Source organism: Mus musculus, chromosome 4, assembly GCF_000001635.26.
Source record: "Mus musculus strain C57BL/6J chromosome 4, GRCm38.p6 C57BL/6J".
Classification (NCBI taxonomy): domain Eukaryota; kingdom Metazoa; phylum Chordata; class Mammalia; order Rodentia; family Muridae; genus Mus; species Mus musculus.
Window position 1 is genome coordinate 87,767,882 of NC_000070.6, and position 22,914 is coordinate 87,790,795.

At 40.6% G+C, this 22,914-nt stretch overlaps 1 protein-coding gene across 8 annotated transcripts in view; it reads right to left on the reverse strand.

Annotated features, from left to right (window-relative positions):
* Positions 1-2,043: 2,043 nt before the first annotated feature.
* Positions 2,044-22,914, reverse strand: part of Mllt3 (myeloid/lymphoid or mixed-lineage leukemia; translocated to, 3) — a 263,483-nt gene continuing 242,612 nt past the window's right edge. For 7 of the 8 annotated variants that reach the window (NM_027326.3, XM_030253771.1, XM_030253772.1 and 4 more), the window contains 4 exons: positions 21,406-21,505; positions 15,768-15,839; positions 14,406-14,477; positions 2,044-6,265 (listed from right to left, as the gene is read on the reverse strand). In NM_027326.3, coding sequence (NP_081602.3) covers positions 6,134-6,265; positions 14,406-14,477; positions 15,768-15,839; positions 21,406-21,505 — 376 coding nt within the window. In that variant the 3' untranslated portion in view covers positions 2,044-6,133. The remainder of the gene's footprint in view (positions 6,266-14,405; positions 14,478-15,767; positions 15,840-21,405; positions 21,506-22,914) is intronic. The other variant, NM_001286158.1, reaches the window with a different exon arrangement.

The window sequence follows — 22,914 nt, forward strand, 5'->3', positions numbered from 1 at the left end:
CCAGGGCAGGGGTGCTCGGGTACACCCACTCTCACTCATCCAATACCACACACATTCACTCACTCACACTCTCACACTTGCACACACACATACTCTCTCTCTCTCTTACCCTTTGAAAGACTCTGTACAGTCTCACTTTAATTAAAACACCACTTTCAAACTTTCTCTCCTGGAACAGAGCAGAGGGAACGCTTCTTTATGTTACAGGGACTGCAGATGCGGCGGGCTGTGCCTGTCTCAAAGCTTCCCTCCACTGCTCAGAGACTAAGCCATCTTGCCGCATTTAGCACTTCTGCCCAGACCACCCACTCAGATGCAGATACACAAACCACATGTGTGAGGAATGCGGCTCTGCTTAGAAATCAGTATCAGCATTTCATCCTTATTACTCGCACAGACAGCCCTGTTGGTGTGTCTCATTTGTTTTATCTTTTCAATAGCTTTGATTATTTCCCTTTAATGACCTGGATTTATCCTTTCCTACCCTTTGAAATGTGCAGAACTTTGTGGTGGGGGCTGCATGCTGTGTAGAAGCCATGGTTACCAGGGGAAATGAGCAAGTGGCTTTGCCTGTGCTCCATGGCTCTCACTGGTCCTAGCCACCTATTCTGTGCAGCCTGCCCAGGGCCCCAGTAATCACTCCCATTATTATACAAGTGGAATCAAAAAGCGTTTCCATCCAGGGTGTGGTTTAGAACAGCCACAGGGCCCACTTACAATCATGGGAATGATTTTAGGTTTTGCCATGTATTCTTTGGCTAGCTCTTGAGACCATATTGGTTACACTGCTTTAATTAAAGGGAAATTAAGACCAAGAGAACCAAGTTAAGATTCAAGGGCAATTTAAAAACTTTTGGGGAAGACAGAAGTGCCTCTCAAGAAGGGGACTGCATAAACAGGAAGGTGTGGATACTGTTATGTGGCAGAGAAAGTAACACACTGAAATGTGCTCAGCATTTTCTCTTTGGGTGGTATCCTGCCAAGAAAACCAATAAACTACCTTTAACTGCTTTGCTCTTAATAAACAAAACAAAGGGCACTAGCTCTGGACAGTCTGTCTCTGAATTACCAGCTGCAGGGGTAGGCCTTGATCTTCCAACCTCATCTCGGGATCTTTGTCTACCCAAATGGAGTACAGCTCTGGGACAAATGAACAGGCACACTGAGCCACTCTATGGCATAGCACATTCTCAATGAGTCTTTGGGACAGTCCAGGAGCCATCTACAGCACCTTCCTTTTTCTCCACACTGGGGAAGACACAAAGCTATTACTTCAAAATAGACAAATGTCTATCCATGCCAGAAGAAGTTAGTACACTTCAGGAGTGTTCAACAATGTTGCTGTCAAGTCAGCCTATCTCGGACTGAGGCTTCCACACCTATGAATAGTTGCCAGTTGATGAGATCCAATGCAGTCCATAATAATCCTCTAAATGGCTTGTCAGCCAGAATGAAGAGTAGGCCAGCTTCTAAAATCTAGTAGGAGATTTTTTTTTTTTTTTGCTTCTAAGAAGAATATCACATTTAGTTCCTTGGTTATTTGTTAAACACTGCATTATACTCTGCCCTGGAGTTGTGTGCCTCTGGTCTAACCAGAGGAAGATTCTTCATGCTAAATACATGCTAGAATTTGTGAACTGACTTTGTCTACCTTTAGTATAGTTTGGTTTATAAAAGCATCTTCCAACAGAATAGTGAAAATGGAAAAAAAAACCTATGCATAAATAATTCAGTTTATTCTAAGACTGTGCCTGCTGTTTCTTGATTAGTCATCATAGAGCTTAAATTATGTGCTGGTTTCCAGACAAAGGAAACAGACTTAGGGACTGAGTACTCAAAGGCAAAGGATGGCTTCTGTACTCAGGTGGTTTGGGGGACATGGTCCACTCTCTAGGAGCCTCCAATCTCTCAATTCTTCTTTAGAAACAGCATCTTTTTATGAGGAAAGGCTAAGGGCTTGTTGCCCCTTATGCAATGCTAGACTGAGCAAACAAATCTGTAAGACTATACATTGTAAAGATTAAAAAAATAAAGGAGTCACAATAGATTGGGTATGAATTTAAGTAAAACACCTATTTCTGTCCATCTGTACTTAACATTTCCACATGGGATTTAGAGATGGGAAATACATTTTCTATGTGCCTTGTAGTTCACATAAAAGCATGTACACACATACACAGTGTATCTTTCAACATAACTACACATACACACTCCATTAGAAAGATACTGACAGATTTGTAAAACATGTTGGCCTTGCACTGCTAATCTCAGAATACATTTTTACTTAATTTATTTTTGTAGGGTAGCTTTGGCCACCATCAAAGATCTGTCAGCATTTCCATCATAGCTCTGCTTTCAGAATACTGGAGTACAAGTGCCAAAATACATATTTACAGTGTACAGACAGCAGTGGCTTTGTCTTCCTTTGAAATTGACTGCATCTTTACAAGGTAGATTCAGGATGGCAGTGCCTACATAACAAAAAGCATCATAGAAAACAGATGAGGTTGAAAGATCTTCCAGCCCATGATTAACCTGCACCGTGGGAATTGATTCCACCACATTCCCAGCAGCCGTTGTCATCTCTACATCATAGCCATAGTTTGAGAACAACAGTCCAGAGCAAGATCATTCTGATAATATATGTATATATATATATATAAATATAGGAATACATAGCATTGGTACACAAAACACTAAAGGTGGAAAGTAATAAGCATACAGCAAATTACTCTAGAGCTGACCACTTCCACAGTGAGAAAAATGAACACAAGCCACCAAACACAGACATTGACCATTTCAACATTGAACAACCAACTCATTAAATAGGTAGAGTTAAAGCATTTAAGAATTAAACCGCTCTTAAACAAGTGTGTTAATTACATTTGTAGGGCTTGATATGGTAATGGGATGTTATGCAGGCCTAATAACTGTTGTTTTTAGGATTAGGTTGGACTACAAAAGGGATTAGCAAAAATTGGTCTTGATAAAGGAAAAATAAATCCCCCCAAATTTATTGGCCCTTTCCTCAAAACAGGTAATTATTCAGATCAGAGATTTTGTTGCAATTTTTAAAATGTTTTTCATCTGAAACTCATCTGATTTTTTTTTAATGTTCTCCCTAATCTTGACACAGATGTTCTGCTACCTAAAAAAGGGGGCAGAGTACGGTGACAATATGAAGTAACTGTATACATTTTCACTAACATGATCATTGTATCCTTCAACAGAAGGAGCCCTCCACACACTACACACAAAATCAAAAGTTAATGTGTGTGTGTGTGTGTGTGGTCTGTACATATAGTTTTTAGAAGAAAAAAATTTAATGATAGTTTATCATACTCTTGCTGGTTCAAAACATATTCACATTCACCCAATTAATTTTATTTGAAACACCTATTTATTTATTTATTTATTTATTTATTTAATATATACACACACTAAAGAAGTTAAACCCTGCCATTCCCTCTTTGTGCTTAAAACCCCAAAGCCACTGTTAGGGTACACATGTGTCAAAATATTCTTAACAGGGTCCAAGAGTGAGTGTACATAGATGTGGCAGGAGTGGTCTGCTGCTAGAGAAATGTGGCACATTCTTTGAGTGGAGCTGAAGGGAATTCATGACTTCTGTATTTTCAGATCATGTGCTAAGAGCAGGAGGACCATTTGAAAGACTGACTCTACAGCATGACTCTTAGCCTGCCAGGAAACGTTTACAGGAAATTTTGCTGTCCAGGTAAGAAGTTAGTTGTTCTGAATTTTGTTACCCATGTACAAACTTACATTTCATGATATACTGAAGACATCTGCATTAGCTAATTTTTCTAGCTCTAATGTTATCATTACAATAGCTGCCTTTCTTCTTACCCCTCTCTTAAATTTTATTTCTTTGGGCATGAAGAGGGGGGATACTTTCTTATCTTAGTTTCTTGGGTTTTGTAACTTTAGGAATAAAAGAAGCCAAAGCATATATTTCATCACTCAATTTGGTTATAAAAATAAAAATGGCCCAAACTGCATTGCTTCTCATTAAATTATACAGAAACATTAGTTAAACCACTTACTTTTTTAGTTTAATGAGAGTATGTGGAATTGCAGATAGAAATTTAAAAAGGTTTCTGAATGTTGAAACATTGTCTCTTTTCACCTGTGAAGTTAGAAATGAAACACAACTAAAAACACACCGTTCACCAACCACCTACTGTCCAAAATGACAGGATACGTATCTATGCAACTGCACACCAAGAAGAGGACTACACACCAAATGCTTCAAGTACGGCTCATGCCCATCGTCACGAGGAGTCAGGACATTCTTGAAAATGTGGATCCTGCTCCTCGAGGAGGACACTGCAGGAACGCAATCTACAAAGACCATGGCTGTTTTATCATTTTTTTTTTAAAAAAGAAAAAAAATAGTTTCTTTGGATAGAAAGAAACAGTGTAAAAAAATCTCCTTTTTAAAATGCAGAAACCACTCCATTATTAATCTGCATTTACATCACCGCTTGAAAGAACGGGTCCGGAAGACCATTTTCTGTACAGACACTAGTTAATCTCTGAATGAAAGGACAGCATCTGTTGTGGGAACAGATGTGGGGGACACTAGGCTGTTAGCACACGTAGACTCTCTTAAGGCTTTGGATCCAGAAGTCTTCTTCATTCCTTTTCTTTTCAGTTGAGCTCTGGTAACAACTTGGAAAGTTGGCTGTCCTAACTCTGAATTCCTCTACTACAGAGACTGTAGAAAAATGACACCAAAGTCCTTTGGGTTTTTTTTTTCTTTTTTCTTTTGAAAATAATTTGCCTTCTTTTGCATGCCACAGGACAGATTTCTAGTTTCAAAACAAAGGTACAACAAGGACAAGAAACTCCCCCCTCCCAACCACCTTTACCTTTCACCTATACAGGAAATCCTTCTGGACACATCAGCAAGAGACTACACAGATACAAAGTTACCAAATCTACAAGTGAATACATAGTCTCTCATGGCAGAATAACCAAGAATTTTTCCCCAAAGAAAGGTTTTAATTTTTCAAAAATAAAATCGTCTAAGAGAGTCGTATGAGAACAAACAAACAAACAAAAAAATTCTGAGTCCTGTTTTTGTTTTGTTTTTAAGAAGAAATGAGTACCACACTGGCTGCGGGAGACAAGTGAAATGCTCACTAATAAATAGATTCAAATTAAGAACATCTACACTGCTGTTTTAGAAAACAGGACCCGAATCCCATTTAAGATGCTGAGTCTGTGGAATGCCTTTACCTCCATATTCACCTAATATTGCAACAGTAAAATAGAGACACGAGTGTTGGTGACAGCTCGGCACTGCTGGGCTGTGGACATCACAGGGACACTTTTGTTCAAAGTCCTACAGGTTTATTGACTAAGGCTAGACAGCAATTCAAATGATCCTATTTGGTACATCTACCATGTCCAAGATCATTACATGGATACAGCCAAGGACTGGGCCTCAACCTTTAGGAAAGAAGACCACAAGGAAGAAAATCAAGGTGGCTATTTGGTCCCCCCAGTTGGTAACTATGTCCTGGAACTGGGAAAACAAAGATGGAAACCATAGACTGCAACAAGTTAAAGGACCTGGGAAGAGTTGGTGGAAAGTGGCACAGTATACGAATAAGGTCACTGGGCTTGGGACGGCAAGGGCGCTGCATTGAAAGAGCATCCGCGGGACCGAGTATTTAGGACGTCTGGTGGTGTCATTCCCTCACAACTTTATCTGTATGTGGTAATAAATAGATCAGTTATGTAATAAGGCAGTGTGTTGAATATGCATTCGTCCTGTGGAATGAACCACCACAGAAAGATCCACGGTACCATACACATTCTTTTAAGTTTTCTTGTGTTGTGTCTGCTTGTTTTCAAGGCTATCCAGGCTAATTCTTCCTGGGGATTTCCTTGCAGAGGAGTGTCCGCTGAGGCTGGTTTAGGTAACCTCTCCTTTATCAAGAGATGATGACTGGCTTTAAAGAAAAATAAAGCTGAAGGTTGTTTCATTTTTATTTTTTTCCCTTTTGGTTGTATCATTCCGAGTGTTTTCATATAAACAACAACAACAAAAAAAAATCACAACCAAAAAAAAAAATAGTTTTTGATGCGTCCAGCTGTTGTATCCTCAGGATGTTCCAGATGTTTCCAGGTAACTCTGTAATTTACGGACTGTAGTTTTGTCCAGCGAGCAAAGATCAAAATCAAATGTTGTATTCGTAATATGAAAGTGTCCAGTTTCCTCTATAAGGTTCACGATCTAAAGAAGTAAAGAAAAAGTTTGGGCTGTAAGCAACAGATGTCAAATGGCAAAGAGAAGGTAATGGAGGGGCTCAGACATGGAACCAAGAGATAATCATTTTTATTAATCACAACAAGGCTATACTATTTCCAAACTACCTGTTAGTCAATATGTAAGTCAAAGATATATTAAACCTTCTGAACAAGTCCTCAAAGGACCACCTGGTTTGACTGTTCATGGTCAATAACCAATTCACATCACCAACAGATCATTTTACTAGGATAGGTAGTAAAAGATAACAGCTCAAGACCTTTTTTGGCAATTAGCCCCTGATTTACAAGACTATCATTAGATTTAGATGTAAGAAGATCCCTGAGTAGAAATAAATTCTTCCTAAAAAGAGAGTACACAAATTGAATGTGTATACGTATGTGCGTGTGCGTGTGTGTAAACATTCCAGGGACTGGAGAGATGGCTCAGTGATGAAGAGCACTAGCTCCCAGAACCCACATGGTGGTTCACAAACATCTGTAACTCCAGTTCCAGTTCCAGTTCCAGTTCCAGGGGTTCCAATACTCTCTTCTGACCTCTCTTCTGACCTCTGCAGGCAACAGACAGCAGATACAACAGCGCACACACACACTGATGCCAGCAAAACATTTGTATGCATAAATTAAAAAATAAACATTAAAAAATCAATGTTCCTATTATATAATTATGAAACATTTGAAAAATATAGGTATACATAGAACAAACCCAGAAACTAACTCTGCTTCCTTTTAAAGCATTATGCTGTTAAATTTGGGAGCAGCTTTACAAACTGTATTTATTTTGTGAAAATTCACTACACTGTATATGTTACATAAGCACTACATAGATGTAGTGCTCTCTGTTGTGTTGAAGGAATGCTCTTGAATAATGGAGGATAATAAACTTTACCTAGACAAGGAATCAATGCTTTGTTCCATATGTAAAGTAGGCACACTTCATTTCTTATTGTATTGATTCCAGCTTACAGTGGAAACATGTTCGCTGGCTGTGGGGCCAGAGGTACTGCTGTTGAGAGAACACTTCCATAGTTCAGCACTGATAATCATGTCATGGGTTTGAGGGAGTCCATTACCAGGTAAAGCATTAAGTTAGTAGTAATGTAATAATGCAATTAGAAATGGGCACTGTGCTTGGGTGGCATGATTGCTAAATTAGCAAGCTATGTAGAAAAAAGAACGGGGATTCATTTTGGCAAGCTTGGGGAGAGAGGGGAGACAGAGCAAGAAGACAGGTTTTCTCTCAGGGAGTCCACTTGGCAACATCTACTCTACTTTGATTCTCTTTAATTACCTTTCTAAAAGATGGTAATTATTTAGCCCGTGACTTATTCAGTTTTAAATTATGTAACATTAAGTTGGCAAACTGCAGATTTAAAACTTTTGACCTTCTTTTCATAGAGCTACTATCCTGAAGGCATTTATGAATGAGTCCCTGTGGGTCATAAAATCGGGGTCCCCGTTACAGACAGACAGACAGACAGACAGACACACAGACAGACAGACACACACAGACACACACAGACACACACACACACACACACACACACACACACACACACACCTCAGCCCAATTAACTGTCCAATTCCAGATTGAGCTCTGATTGCCTCATCTGAGCCCTACTATTATTTCTGGGAGGCAAAACTCTGGCTTTAGTAACAAAACAAGTCACTCTGCTTGTGCAACTGTGACAGATGCTATAAACTGAGAACCTAGCATGCATTTATCGCTTTCTAAAAATTACCAATTTCCAGACAATGGCAGCATGCCAAGCTAGAAGGCCTGTCTCCTTAGCGCCACTGGTAGCCCTTGGTACTACTCTCCACTTGTCAGAAGTCTCTAGGCTTTTAGGAATATTCTTGAGAAGGTCATGGGACAATGGGCACATGGTTCTGATCTTCTGCCTTTCTTTCTTTTTTTGGGGGGGGGGTGATTTTTTTTTTTTCTTTTTCGAGACAGGGTTTCTTTGTATAGCCCTGGCTGTCCTGGAACTAACTCTGTAGACCAGGCTGGCCTTGAACTCAGAAATCCTCCTGCTTCTGCCTCCCTAGTGCTGGGATTACAGGCATGCGCCACCACTGCCTGGCTCTTCTGCCTTTCTTATTTGTAATGAAGATCCATGTTTGAGAGCACAGTACCTGGACTCAGGCTTCTGTTATATCTATGAGATCATTAGGGGGGATGTGCCCACTTACTGTGAAAGTACATCACTTAGATGGGAGTAAACAGAAACTTATTATTAGCTAGACATGGTGGTTCATGCTATGATCTCAGCACTCAAGGAGGTTGAGGCACAAGTATTCTATAGCCAAGATCAGCCTGAGATATGGGACTGAAATTCTAATCCAAACAAAAAAATCTAAACCCCAGTTATTTCTATGAATACCAAACCAACCAACCAACCAACCAACCAACCAACCAAGAAAGCTATCTATTAACACAAAAGACCTTAAACGGACATGTATTTGTTTTATTAGTTAATAGTTTAGAACTTTGAAAAATTTACCACACATATGCACACATACAGAGACACAAACAGCTTTTTCCATAATACAAACCTTTTCTGGAAGTTAGATATTCAATATATAAAAGGATTAGCTGGTTGGATAAAGAATTCTTTCGTAAGTAAGTTATCTTTTTCCTTACATTATATAGAAAAAAAATTAATCCAGTTGAAACTTGTAGACTTTGGTATAGGAAGTTGGGTATTGTGGTATACACTCTTCATTCTAACTCATAAGAGACTGAGGCAGAGAGATTGCAGGGTGACATGGCAAGATTCTGTATAATAGTAATAATAATGATAGTAATAATAATAATCAGACAAGAACAGGACAAATAGATTCCTCTGAGCCACTGTAGTTAGAAATTTATACAATGAAGGCAATTGGCAACAGCAAACGGACAGCAGATAAAGGACAGATGATCACAAGGAGAGCCTGAATCTGGCTTCTGGAAATCTGACTGCTCACTACATGTACACTCTAGGTACATCACCGCGTCTCATCTGGAAGATGGGGCTTAGGAACACAGTTGCCAGGCTGTCAGAGGATCATGGAAGATGCAACTACCACTTGCTACAGGGATCAAGGCTGTATGGCTACAATTACCATATTAACAGAAATGTGCCCTCAGTTGCCTATAGGGGGAAGTACCTAGCACAGGACTCTCAGACTTGGTGCATCTTACTTCTAGCTTCCATGACTGCCAGCCATCTCATTCCACCAAAACAAATTAAACAATAAAAATGCAGGGAAGACAACCAAGAAAGGCCTACATGAATTTGTTTTTTAATAATTAAAATTTTCAGACAGAAAGAAGAAGGTGGGAGAACAGATGAAGCCAAGTTGTCAAAGTGACTAAAACTGCAATGGAGAGATCCCAGCAGCTGATTTTATTTGTGTTATTGTTCTGAATGACAGGGACCTCACCCTTTCAAGAGAACAGTTTTCGATATATAATATATAAAATATATTATATATAATATATAGGAGTATATTATATATAATATATAAACTATATAAAATACAGTTTAACTATATTTCTCTATATAGTTACCTACATGCTACTTAGTAATAAATTGAAAAGGAGATGATAAGAGCTGTTTGTAGAAGAAGGTCACTTAATTTTATATCAAACCAAAGCTTCTGGCTGCTAGGGAACCCACTGCAGTATAGTAAAGGTTTCCAGTATTCACAAGCTATCATACATTTCTGCTGACCCCAGGTCTCACCCTGCCTATAGCGCGAGCACACACACACACACACACACACACACACACACACACACACACACACACACACATACAGATGTAAGAGGAGCTACTGAAGCTAACAGAAGATGCTGTATCTTTCGGGGGGTGGGTTATGAAAACACATCAAGGTAGATGCAAACATACACCTAAAGCAGGGGCCAAGGTAAAGGCATCTGGGAGAGTTCGGTCCTTTCACTGACAGGAACAGCACTAATGGTTTCAGTTATCAGAGCATGCACTAATGTCCTAAAGTAAGTGGAAGCTCTGTAAAAACACACACTCCTTCTCAGGACTCCTGACGCCAGACCATCAGAAACACAACATTAGCATGCTTTATTTCAATCAAATAGGCCACAAGTCCAAAAGGACACCACTAACCCCTACTTTACATCCTGCTCACAGCCTTGCTCCTGGTCAATCCCTCCCACAATTCCTCCATCCCTCCCCTTCTCCTCTGAGTGGCTGGGGGTTCCTGGGTATCCCTCTACCCTGGCACTTCAGTCTCTGTGAGGCTAGCCTCTCCCACTGAGGTCAGACAAGGCAGCCCAGCTAGAAGAACATATCCCACAGACAGGCAACAGCCTTCGGAACAGCTCCTGCTCTAGTTGTTTGGGACTCACATGACGACCAAGCTGTACATCTGCTACATATGTGCGGGGAGACCTGGGTCCAGCCTGTGTAAAATTTTTGGTTGGTGGTTCAGACTCTGAGAGCCCCAATGGTCTGGGTTAGTTGACTCTATTGGTCTTCCTGTGGAGTTCCTATCCCCATCAGGGGCCTGCAATGTGAAGGACTACACCGTATTAAAGAAATGCCCTGTCTGCTGATGCGTTGTGGCTGAACTGTGGTGTCACTATGCTGCTGCACAATGAGGTCCCAATGCCCACGCACAACAGCACCAGAAGCCAGAGAGGCTGCACAGAAGAAAAGAACATGAGGACACAGTGGTGTCGGGACCGGGAAAGTGAGGGTGTGGACGCCTCACCCATTCTTCAGAGGCCGGCTACTTTGAAAACGCTTGTGATCCATTGTTTCCTGTCATATCAGCTTTTTTTTTGGGGGGGGGGCTGGGGGGGAGAGGGGTTACCACACAGCTGCTAGTTGTTTTGTTTTGTGTTAACAAGGTGAGAGCTATTTGCTATTTCTGTGACTCCCTCTTTCAAGCCATTTTCAATTATAAAAATTTAATTACAAAAAATTAAGAATTTTCTTAATTATAAAAAATTAGTCTGATTATGTTTTTCAAGTAGCAGGGCAAGTTCTTACCACCCATGGTGGTTGCTTACTGAGTGGGAAGGCATGCACAATCTTTGCTTTGGTTTTCTCTGTCTAGGATGGAGTTGGTCTGTTGTACCTTGGGTCTTTCACCTGTACATAGGAACTCTTACTAGCACATAAAAACAGGAGGCCCACCTGAGTTAGCAGAAAGACTAGGTTTCAGTCTACAGGGGGGCTTTCGGGTGTGGCAGGTAATTCCCCAAACAGAAGTAGTCATTTATAGCAGACTGCTTTTCCGGCCAAGTTCTCTCTTTTGTTAAAAATACTCCAATATAGCACTCATCCCTCGCTGATAGTGCTACAAGAAAACTAGATGGAATCTAAATTCATAAACTGTCCTTTAAGGAAGCCCCTGGTTTTTCTAACTTTCTTCTTACTACCTGCTCCCTTCCCCTCCCATACACACACACACACGCACACGTACACACACACACACGCACACGCACATACACACACGTGTGTGTGTGTGTATGTGCGTGTGCATGTGCGTGTGTGTGTGTGTGTGTGTGTGTGTGTGTATGTGCGTGTGCGTGTGTGTGTACGTATAGAATACAAACCCAGGCTGAATTGCTGAAAAGGCCACAAATGTTGAGCCTCATTCTGAAAAATAATATGGAGTGTGTAGTTTAACAAGGAAATCAAATTATTAATCCAGGCTACATACTCACTCTCTTGCTTTGTGTCTACTACATTTTTACCCAGTGGAAAAGAGGCTTAGTAATACAGTCTTTCCTGATCTAATACTTTATTTTCATGAAATTAGGTGTTGAGAGGCAGGGCAGTATGCCCCCAGAGTAAAATAATTCTACTAATTATTTTTGTGGGACAAATAAAATTGTCAGAATAGATTTTTGGAATAGAGATACATTAGGAAGAAACCAAGGATGTTATCCTGGCCTCAACAGAAGTTTTGGCTTAGATGTTCAGTTCTGCACAGTTGAGGTTACATAGACTTTGTGGAATGCATTTTATCAGATGAGCAGCCTTCAAGGTGGAGAATAACACTAGGCCTCCACTGTGCAATGTTTTACAGTATGAATTAATTAAGCAGTAAACCATGACAGGGCACATACATCATGGTATTAGAACCACAGGCCTCGGTTGTATTACAAGGCAAATGGCCAAAGACAGAGCTTTCAACTGGCCTGGGAATGCAATTAGGGTGAAATGCTATGTGTCCTGGGGCACCTATATGCTAGGTTAAAAATTCATACATATTACTCTTTCCCTATAGAATACTAAAGTAATGCACTTGAATACAATTCTCAAGGAAGCCACCTTCACTCACACATCTTTCAAAGGTCAAAATAAAGAACATTAGATGGGAAATGTCGATGATATTCCCAGGTGAGACCTTGCCCAACAGCCTTCTCATTCAAGCCTGCCAACACCTGTCTCCATTTCCCATGAAATCCGTATGTAGACATTAGTAGCTTTTTCTAACAGTTGGCCTTTAGTGACTTAAGAGTTACTATTTGGGAACAGATAGGAAGACCAACTAGCAGATTTGCCACCAGCATTTAGTCAATGAGCAATGTTCTGTTCTATAGAAGAAAACTGAAGGAGGGTTGGTCCCCTGTATTCCCAGGTTCTTTGTCCTCAGATACAGCACACTATGGACTGAAAATACTTGGTGGGGGATGGGAGGAATGTATCCATATTGAATTTGTCATTTCTTCCTATAACATATAAGATGACAATGATGTTCATGGCATTTGCATTGTATTAGGCATACAAAGTAACCCAGAGGGGATTGAGAGATGGCTCGGGGGTTAAGAGCACTGACTGCTCTTCCAGAAGTCCTGAGTTCAAATCCCAACAACCACATGGTGGCTCACAACCATCTGTAATGAGATCTGCTGCCCTCTTCTGATGTGCATGAAGGCAGAGTACTCATATACATAAAATACATAAATAAATTAATATTTAAAAAGAAGTAAATCAGAAATGACTAGAATAATGGAAGGTACACATAGGTAGGTAATATGCAACTATTCCTCTACCTGATGGAATTGAGTGGAATTTGGTATTCAAAGGGTGTTTAAGTCTGGCAACATGAGAGGTGAGTGGAAAGACTACCAGTAAAGTGCTAGGCTTGCCTTAGTTAAAGCCACTCAGACCCAGTTGCCCCATCTATGCTCATTTAAAAAGAAATGAAAAATATAGAACTTATTTAAAATTGAGAGATCTATAGACAAAGTATATTATTTAAAATTCTATAAGGGTTAAAAGCTTATTAGACCAACAGGAGCAGTTGGAAAATTTGAAAATATATATATAGACTGAAGCAGAGATATACATAGAATATAAACACAACCATCAGCTATCAGCATTAAAAACAGAATAGCTCCTATACCACTGAAGTAGATGAGGTACTAACTCCAAATCATTTTAAAGTCGTAAAAATGTTAAAGCGAAGGAATGCACAAATCTATTGTGGAATCTGGAACACACTGCCTCCCCATGTGTTAAAGAAAAAATTACCTTATCAATAGCCACTGTTAAAGGAATAAAAGCATGAACTGTACTTGTACAAAAACTAAAACTCTTATCTTCTCACAACATCACACTGTACTAAAAGAAGTTTCCTCATGCTATGAGCATTCCACAGTTGAGTCCATGATAATACAACGTACATTGTTACTAGATAAGGGAAATGAAAAAAATATTAATTTTCCATAGAATAGCGTTGGCAAAAGGTTACCAAATTGAATCACAAATGGTTACAACACTTGGCTCAAATTCTTATCACTGTTTTCCCATGAGACCAGAAGGCTGGTCTCCAAAGTTTCTACACCCCCTGTCCCTCCTCTCAGCACACGTACCACAGACTGGTAGGAAGGAGCACTGTGTCTGGTAGTATTCCATGAGCCCTCAGATTTTCGGAGTGTGGATGAAAGCCCCAAGGGCACCCCGGTAGCCTCAGATAGTTAAGTCCTCCACAGATGTCCCTGCAGGCACAGTGCCCATTCTGAAGGCGTGAGGCTGCAGTGGCATCCAAGAGCTGCCACACTCCCCAGGACAGACTAGGTCTTGAGGTTTGGGGGGTGTAGGGTTGTGCCCAAGAGCACTTCTCACCTGCTGCAGAATGTGTCGTTCCCTCAGTGTCATTAACCTTCTGTGGAGCTCTACCAACTCATCTAGATATGCCTGAAAGAGAAGGGTGTTCCCCAAAGAACAAAACTTTAAAAAGCAATTGGCAAGTAAGAACACACATGCAGGGACAGTTTGGCAGGTAAGATCATGTACTGCTCGTGCAGAGGACCCAAATTCAGTTCCCAGCACTCGTCCAGGTGGGTCACAATTGTCTGTAACTACAGCTCCAGGCAATCTGATATCCGTTTCTGACTTCCATAGGCACATGCACTCATGTGTACATATATAGACACACATACACATACACATACACACATGTACACAAACTAAGATAAAATTAATCTTAAAAAAAATCTTCTGGGTAGACTTTGAAGGTTTGTCCTAGGCTCAATGCTTAAAGGGTTTTGATGGTGATGTTTCTAACCCTAGTTTTGACCTTTATCAAACGTGCCTTAAAATGAGGGAGGGAAATTATTGAGCCTATTTGCTCTCAGCATCATTCAAGTGAGCAGACTCAGTCTCCCTCAACAAGGACTCTGCAAAGAATGCTGGAAATCCAAGACTTCACAGGCGGTTTAATCTAATGATAGCAGAGGCTGTTTTCATTTTTTAATTCTTTAATCTCAGAAAATTTTAGACAAAGGAAAACACCCAAGTTTGAACATGGAAGTATTGTGTTAGGAAAAATTCTTAATAAGAGGGATAAAAAAAAGTTCTCAGGTATTCCAAATGACGCCAGCCAATGATTAAAGTATGGAATATTTTGTGAAATGCAGAAATCGCTACAAATCAGTTCTATGTCCTGGCAGCTCTCCTCCATATGTTCAGGCTCATGAGTCCTTTTTAGCTGACTGCATGTCTGCCTCAGGGTCAACTTCAGTAAAGGCAAAGGGGGAAATTACTGACTTGTTAAACCCCACCCATAGCAGGTGACTGACCTTTCTCTAAGTCTTCAAGTCAGAGTTTATAGACATCATACACACACTGAGAAAGCTTACTGCTTAGGGCTCAGGTATCTTATTTATGTATGTGTGTGATTTGCTCTACTCGCTCTGCTACAAACTTCCTACATCCCAATGTGCTATGCCTGAAGTTCCTCGGTAATGTGGGAATCCTGACAAATAGTATCATAAGGCCATGCTTAAGACTGAAGATGCAACAACAACAACAACAAAGCAAGACAGGGAAAAAGGAACTACAAAGCACAGCAATGAAGAATTCACTTGGGAGCCTTGGCTACTTCTGATGGAGATGGGAAGAGGGGCAAACAACAATGACTGGGGAAACACAGAGAAACAACACATGCCAGGCTCCAGTACTCCCAGGAACGACCTGGAAACCTACCTTGTCACATTCACCATTCTTTATTTGCTTATCTGATTTGCTTTGTTTTATTGGACTTTTCACTTCAAGGATCTAGGGATCAAAGAAAACACTAGTAAGTTTCATTTCAAGCACCTTCTAGTAGCTACCCATATAAACAGGCACTCAAGATGCATAATAACACTGTTCCCCAAACAGCATTTTGTTATACATTTTTTTCTTCTTTCTAATCTTGTTTGAACCCCCACCCCCCAACCCCTGAAAATAAATGGTATATTAAATGCTGGGTCAGGGCAGAAGAGCTCAGGAAAGCGATGGTGATAAGGACAGGGATCTAAGCTTCCCAGGGTGCTTTGCTTCCTTGACAGCACTCACACATGCATAGCAGCTGAGTTATTTTGAGACTGCAATCCTGGCTGGCGGACTTCTTTCCTGCTTATTCTGCAGCTTCAGCCTGGGTCTTAGTGATTGGTGGGCCAGGGATGATAAAAGAACCCTTGCCCTCTGGGACACCTGCCTTTCAGATGCTAGGAGCTTACTCCACTAAATGGATGGACACAGCTTTGGGAGTGAAGGTGGCCATCCGCTAGTTGTGGTCTGGAATCCTTCCATGGCAGAAACAGCTACGGTTGAAGAAATGATGTGGTTGTGTATGCTTAATGCCAAGCATCCTTTCTTCCTTCTGGATCAACTGTGACTCAGGTTATGTGCAGTAGCTTCACATACTGTGCAGAAGCTAGGGTGGGGAGCTATGGTCATAATTAACAGAGAATACTACTACTTATTAAATACAACTGACTTACTACACAGGATCTTCAAAATGGAAGGGTCTGGGAGGAATATTTTTAAATAGCCCATAGCTTGAAAAGGCTGAGGATAAATGCACTTATTAATGGTGAGTGCTTATGAATATGCATAAATATAAAAAGCAATCTATATTCTCTCATTATAACCTAAATCCCATAATCAGAAACTAATATCAAAGAGGAAAATGCTAAGGATGTTCTTTAAAGTCCCATATTCCTCCTACTCTTTCCTATGCTGTTTCCTGTCCCAATTCAATCTACAAACAGTGTCCTCTCTACTATATAGTATGCAAAAGATCTCAAGAGTATGTCCACCTTTAATTTGTGATGACAAGTGCATGGGACTGGTTGACTTGTGTCTCATTTAACATCTTAGGGCCTCCAAAGATGAATGAGAGAGACAAACAAGATGACGTCTGAATTCCCATCCAGCTACAAAATTTTATGCTTCTAATAAGTAAGTATTCTATTTGGTGATAATAGGGCCATGGTGTTCTGGCATAAATGAATACTCCTAAATAAAATATTTCTCTTTGAGTTGAAAATAATGGATCTAACATGCATTCTAACAGTGTTGCCTGAGATTCACATTTAAGCCTTCATTTTTAACATCAAAATAAGCAAATGACTGATTTGGCCAGGTGAACTTAACCTACTACCCTTCTGGCAACAGAAGAAAATCACCAAATAACATAGACAAGGCAATCATTTTTAATATGCTAAAAATCTCCACAGCATTTGCAATTTCCTTCTCTCTATTGTTGCTGGAAATGAGACCTCGAGGGTAAAACCAGCACAGAGACCCGGAGTAAGTAGGTCAGTAGATGGCACTCCTGGCCAAGGGAGCCGGGCTGGGCCACACAGGGACAATTGGCTGAGATTTGAGGCAGGGAGGAGAAAGCATCCCTGAAGGTTTGCCTTGTGCTTCAGAGAACCGAATTTGTTCCCATCACATCTGCCCCTCCCACGGCCCCATCCCCCACTCTTTCTCCCCCAAGTGTCTGGAAATGCTATATTTGCAAAGGAACTTTACAAGCTAGGTTCAGACAATCCCGCAACCTCTCTTCAAAGCAGAAAATAGGTAGAACATTTGGGCTGCTTAAGTCCAACCCCACACATTCCGAAAGTGCAACAACACAGAAAGCCAAAATACATTGAAATCCTGGTTTCTTTCTTCTGAGGCTATGGTAGCGGGAACAAAAGCCCCGGGTGTCAGTGACCCGCCTCAAGTTACTGAGTGGCTGCCCAGAGAGGGCTCAGTTAATCTTTCCTCTTTGATCTCTCCTTGCTCCAAAATAAACAGCTTTGTCAAAACCTCATTCTGAGAGACCAGAGCCATACTGAAGACAATTGTTTTATTTATGATCATTTCTTATCTCCAGGGACTGAATCTAGAATATAAAAGTACAACACCTTGTCTTCCGCAGGCTTATTTCAAACCAGTTTAACTGGCTAGACTCTTTTGAAATTCACCCATGCCTGGCAGGCGGATAGGTGATTTATGATATTCTGAATATTGGCTGAATTGAGTGGATCACTTCCTCCTGGAATCTTTATATCTCCCCTCCCCATTCTATACCAGACTAAAAAGATGGGGGTTTGTTTTGGTTGTTTGTATGTTTGTAATTTATGCATTTTGTTTGGGGTGGGTGGGGGGAACCATTCTTGAATTAAATGACGGCAAAACTTTTTGTTATTTACCAGTAAACTGAGCAGAGGAAAACAGACACCCCAAACACTGAATTAAACTACCAACAGACATGGTAATCTCTAAAACAGAACAATTACAGTTAGTTGTACTTTGTTCTTCATCTGAGGATATGGCTTGGAAATCAAAATTTTCCAGACTGTGTTTTTCTGAACTCCTTTGTGAGAAATGACAAGTCAACCATACAGCAGATGGATTATCTACTGGCACATTTCCTATGTTAGCCACTATTAATAACTCCTAATGACACTTCTATTAACTTCTTTGCTTTGCTGACTTGTGGCTCTGGGTTCTTTCTTCAGTAGTTAGAAAATACTTGACTTAATTAGCACTTTATCTACTCCTTAGACCAGGGGAGATGGGAGATGGGGCAGCGGACAGTTCTGTGGTATCTAAAGCTACTCAAAGCCGCAAGATCAGAATCAAGTGTGGAAAAGGCAATTTTATGGCTTAGAACTAGAAATGACCTGCAAAGGTTCTTGTGGCAAAGGCTTGGTTCCTACTACAGAATGTTTCAAAGGTGGGGGTTTGAGAAAGTGACTACCTCATAAGGGCTCTGTCTTCATCAATAGATAGGTCCATTGATAGGTTTGTAAACTGACAGACATTTAGACAAGGTATCCGGTTGAAGAGAGTGGGTCCCTGGAGCCTACATCTTATTTTCATGCCCATGTGAAACGTTTTCACACTGTTTCTGTTTATGTGGATTCATCACACAAATCCCACCGTGTCGCTCTACTTCTTCATAGGCCCAGAACAAGGGAGCCAGGTGACACTGGACCAAGTTTCAGGTGACCTCTGAAACAGTGAGCAACAATACACCTTTTTTACTTTAAAATTGTTTGTTTGCTTTTTAGGAGGGGCCTTATTTTGTCACAGCAATATAAAATAAACTGATAGACCAGTCAACGAGTATGGAGAATAAAACTCGGAAATTTAAAATCAGGTATTTCCTGTCTTCTTCATCCTTTGTAGTTTATCTTAACATTTGGAGACCACTATCTCACCCATGCTCGCACACATGAGCTCTCTAGTGTACCTCCACATTCAGCTACAATACTAAAAAAATTCCAGAATGAAATTTAAGTACCTTTTGCGGTTTGGTTGTCACACTCCATAGCACAGCAACACTAGTGATATTTTTTAATGTCTTTGAACACTGACTTAAAGGGATCATACCACACCTGACCCCACAGCAGGTGATTTGGGGTTAAAAAATCATCCCTGAATAACATTTCAAAACCACTTTCTTTCTCTAAGCTTCAAGACATAGGTATGAGGAGTTGCACATGCCAGTTGTAGATAATGACCTACTGCAGGCTAGCTAATGCTGAAAGCATAGGTACTTTGTTCTTATGCTCAAGGGTGCACTGAGAAAGTGACACATAACTGAATATTACTGGCAGGAAGATATTCGCATGTAAGAAGATACATGTATTAAACACTTCAAAAAATAGTAGTATACTATTGAATGAGAGAAAGCATATTTTACCCTTCCAGATAAATGATACTATTTGGTTTGGGTTTGGTTTGCTAGACAGGTAACTATTTTGACAAAGACTTTACACTTTTCCCAAGAACCAAAGTCATTCAGCTTGCCCATCCATTCAGGAAGGGCAAGATAAGAGCTTGTCAGAGCCATGTTTACCTGGCAGCCCATCAGGTCACAGTGCTTGGAAGACATGCTAAAGATGACTGCAGAGAGCACACAGGCGTGCCCAATGTGCCTACATCTTGATCTTCCTACTGCAAGAATGCTAATTCTGATATACTGTCCCTTGGAAGCAGAAATAATGCCTTTACAAGGTTAGTTTCAATATAAAATATGTCAAGGTCTTAATTCTATCTTTTTCCTCTTGAACTTTTCTTGGCTTGTGGTAGAAGGCAGCCATGCTACAAAGCGAGATGGCCAACAAACAGCATGGCTGGATGCTAAGCCTGGACAGGTTATAACAGCAAAGCCAGGCTAAGAGTGAGAAGCTGGGCTCCAGTCCTATGTAGGCCATGGACTACAGCTAAGCTGTAACAATGCGGGCGGCTGCTCCTATCCAACAGTGCAGGATTTATACTGCAGATGAATTTTTATAAGTGGTGAATTCTAAATTGCTTCTTTATACAAAACACAAGAAAGAGAATACCCTTACGACTGTAATACAGCATTTTCCAACTAAAACAAAGATCACTAATGCAGGGGCAAGATATTTTAAATAGCAGGACACTTATAAAATGGAATAATTTTAGAAAATGTAACTCTTTAATTTTCATGTTAATATTCACATGGCAACTTGAAATAAGCAATTATTACAGAGGTCATTGGAAATCTGTCTACATAAAAGGATAAGAATAACTTACTGTAATGAGTATCAACTCAATGCACAATGGGACTTTTACTATATTCATGATGTTTGTAAAAGGTTTATTTTAGTAAATAATGGAAATGTCCCAATCTCACTCATTTAACACTTGCTCTTTTATCATGGCTTTTGGAATTCTGTTTAGATCTTACCCAAATATCTATATTCTGAGTTGACTATCAAATTAATGAGCTTTCTTTTAGCTCAACTTGTAGCATGTTGATCATCACTTTTCTCTATTTTGATAATCATTCTCTGCACCCCCAGGTATCAGTGCTCTTCCCTTGAATGAGAAATGGAGGCTGAACAGGTAAACCAGACATTCCCAGACAGTGAGTGCCAGGCAGAGGCTGTGCACTGCCTTTACTAAACTCACTGTTATCCCTCCAACAACCGGCAGGGGGCTAACATCACTTAATAAAGAAACTGGGGTACATAAAAGCGCATCCTCCACTAGTCAAGCAGGCTCATCCAAAACGATCATGTTCTCTCTGATTGAGTCACCTATCTACTGCTTAGGGATAGAATATGCAGACGTTAGGAATGACGGGCAACATCTTGTGTCGCCGTATCTTCCCGTATCTCTTAATTCAGACATCCGGGAATCACACTCATCTTACAAACACAGAAGTGCTTTTACCCCATGTGCCTAATGCTAAGCTTGTGGATTGCCATGGGTTTACAATAAAAAGGAACGTAGTTTACCATGAAGAGGTAAAGCATTTATATGCTGGGTAAAAATGATCATGTATAGTTGTACAGAATCTTGCTGCGTGCAAAGCCCAGTTTACCTGGTTGTTGTTAGTTTTCAATAATGGTGGCGGGGGTTCATGATGGAGAGGGGAAGAGGCGGAGCTGCTTTCACTGTCACTGCCGTCACTCAAGCTGACCCTGCGAAGAGACACTGAAAAGTCACATGCCCTGCCACAGACAGACGACAGACAAGCGTTATGAAAAGCAAGGACCACAAACATTGGCATGGAGAGGCTGCTTTTAACACACAACTGCAGGCATCTGTTGGTACTTGCTTGTATCTGGAACCAACTCAGGTGATTCCATTGCCCGTGTGTTTCAGTGTCCCCAGTTTTGCAACAGAATAAACCAGGACTTAGTCATATGTGTCCACAACTCTGGTTGCATATGTAAAATGGATGTTCAAGGATTGAAAGCCCGGTAATGTGACCCAAGGCTAGTGCTCAGCCACCTCCTGAGCTTATGTGGGAAGCCTACCATTCACCGTTCCTACTGTGTCACGATTCAACGAGGTCTCCACTGTGAGACACAGATACAATCACGTACTTGAACGACACTCTGGACCCAAACTGTGTTTCATACATCACTGTTTTAGAAAAAGTATCTCTCAGCGCCTAGAGAAAATAAAAATGCTACGTTCTCCCTCGTTATTTTTTCTTCTTAGAATAAAATGAAACTTTCCTAGCTAGAGAGGAGGTTCTTCCTTCCGCTCATCTGAATGTGTGCCCTCATTCAGGAAGGCACTTCAGTATCTGCTCCCTCTCTGGCTATACAGTAACCTGATATAATATTCTCCTTGGAGATAGCAAATGCTATAGAAATCAGCAGAGTTTTTCTTTCACTCTGAATAGGCAATCACATCCTCACTCTTATTATACATTCAGACAGACATGATACAAGATAGGAAACAAAAAGGACACATTGGGACGTCCTTTTAGCAAAAACTGATGGAACTTGTTTTTCTTAACTAAATTACATTAATGAAGTGCTCTGCTGAAGCGCTGCTTTCAAACGCCGCTCAGCTGAAGTGGAAGGCTGAGGATTTAAACTGATTAAACAGTTGAGACTGCACAAGTGCTCTGAAGATCAAATGTTACGTGGAGCCGTGGTGCTAACAGTACATGTCAGGTGGGGAAACAAAGACGTGTCCCTGATGTACATTCACGTCAGACAACTGACAAATGAATAATGTGTGTGATCTAATCCCATACTGATTCTGGACAGGGTAGAAAGTGGGTAACAAACGGCCAATCAGATCTGCAAAATAGGAACTTGAAAAATTATAAAATAGGGCATGTATGTGCTTGCGTGCCTGTGCGTGTGCGTGTGTGTGTGTGTGCACACGCGTGAACGCTTGCACACGTGTGTGTTTTCAATAAACTAAATTGGAGAGCAGCCAGTGGTTGGGTTTTGGTTGGCCAAGTTAGTTCCTAAACACCAAGGTTCAACTCCTATTAAGATCCTTTTGACCTACCAGCTTCCTTCTTTGTCAGATCAAAGAAGACAGCATCTATGGCCAAGTCTCTAACGGTTCTATAAAAGGAATG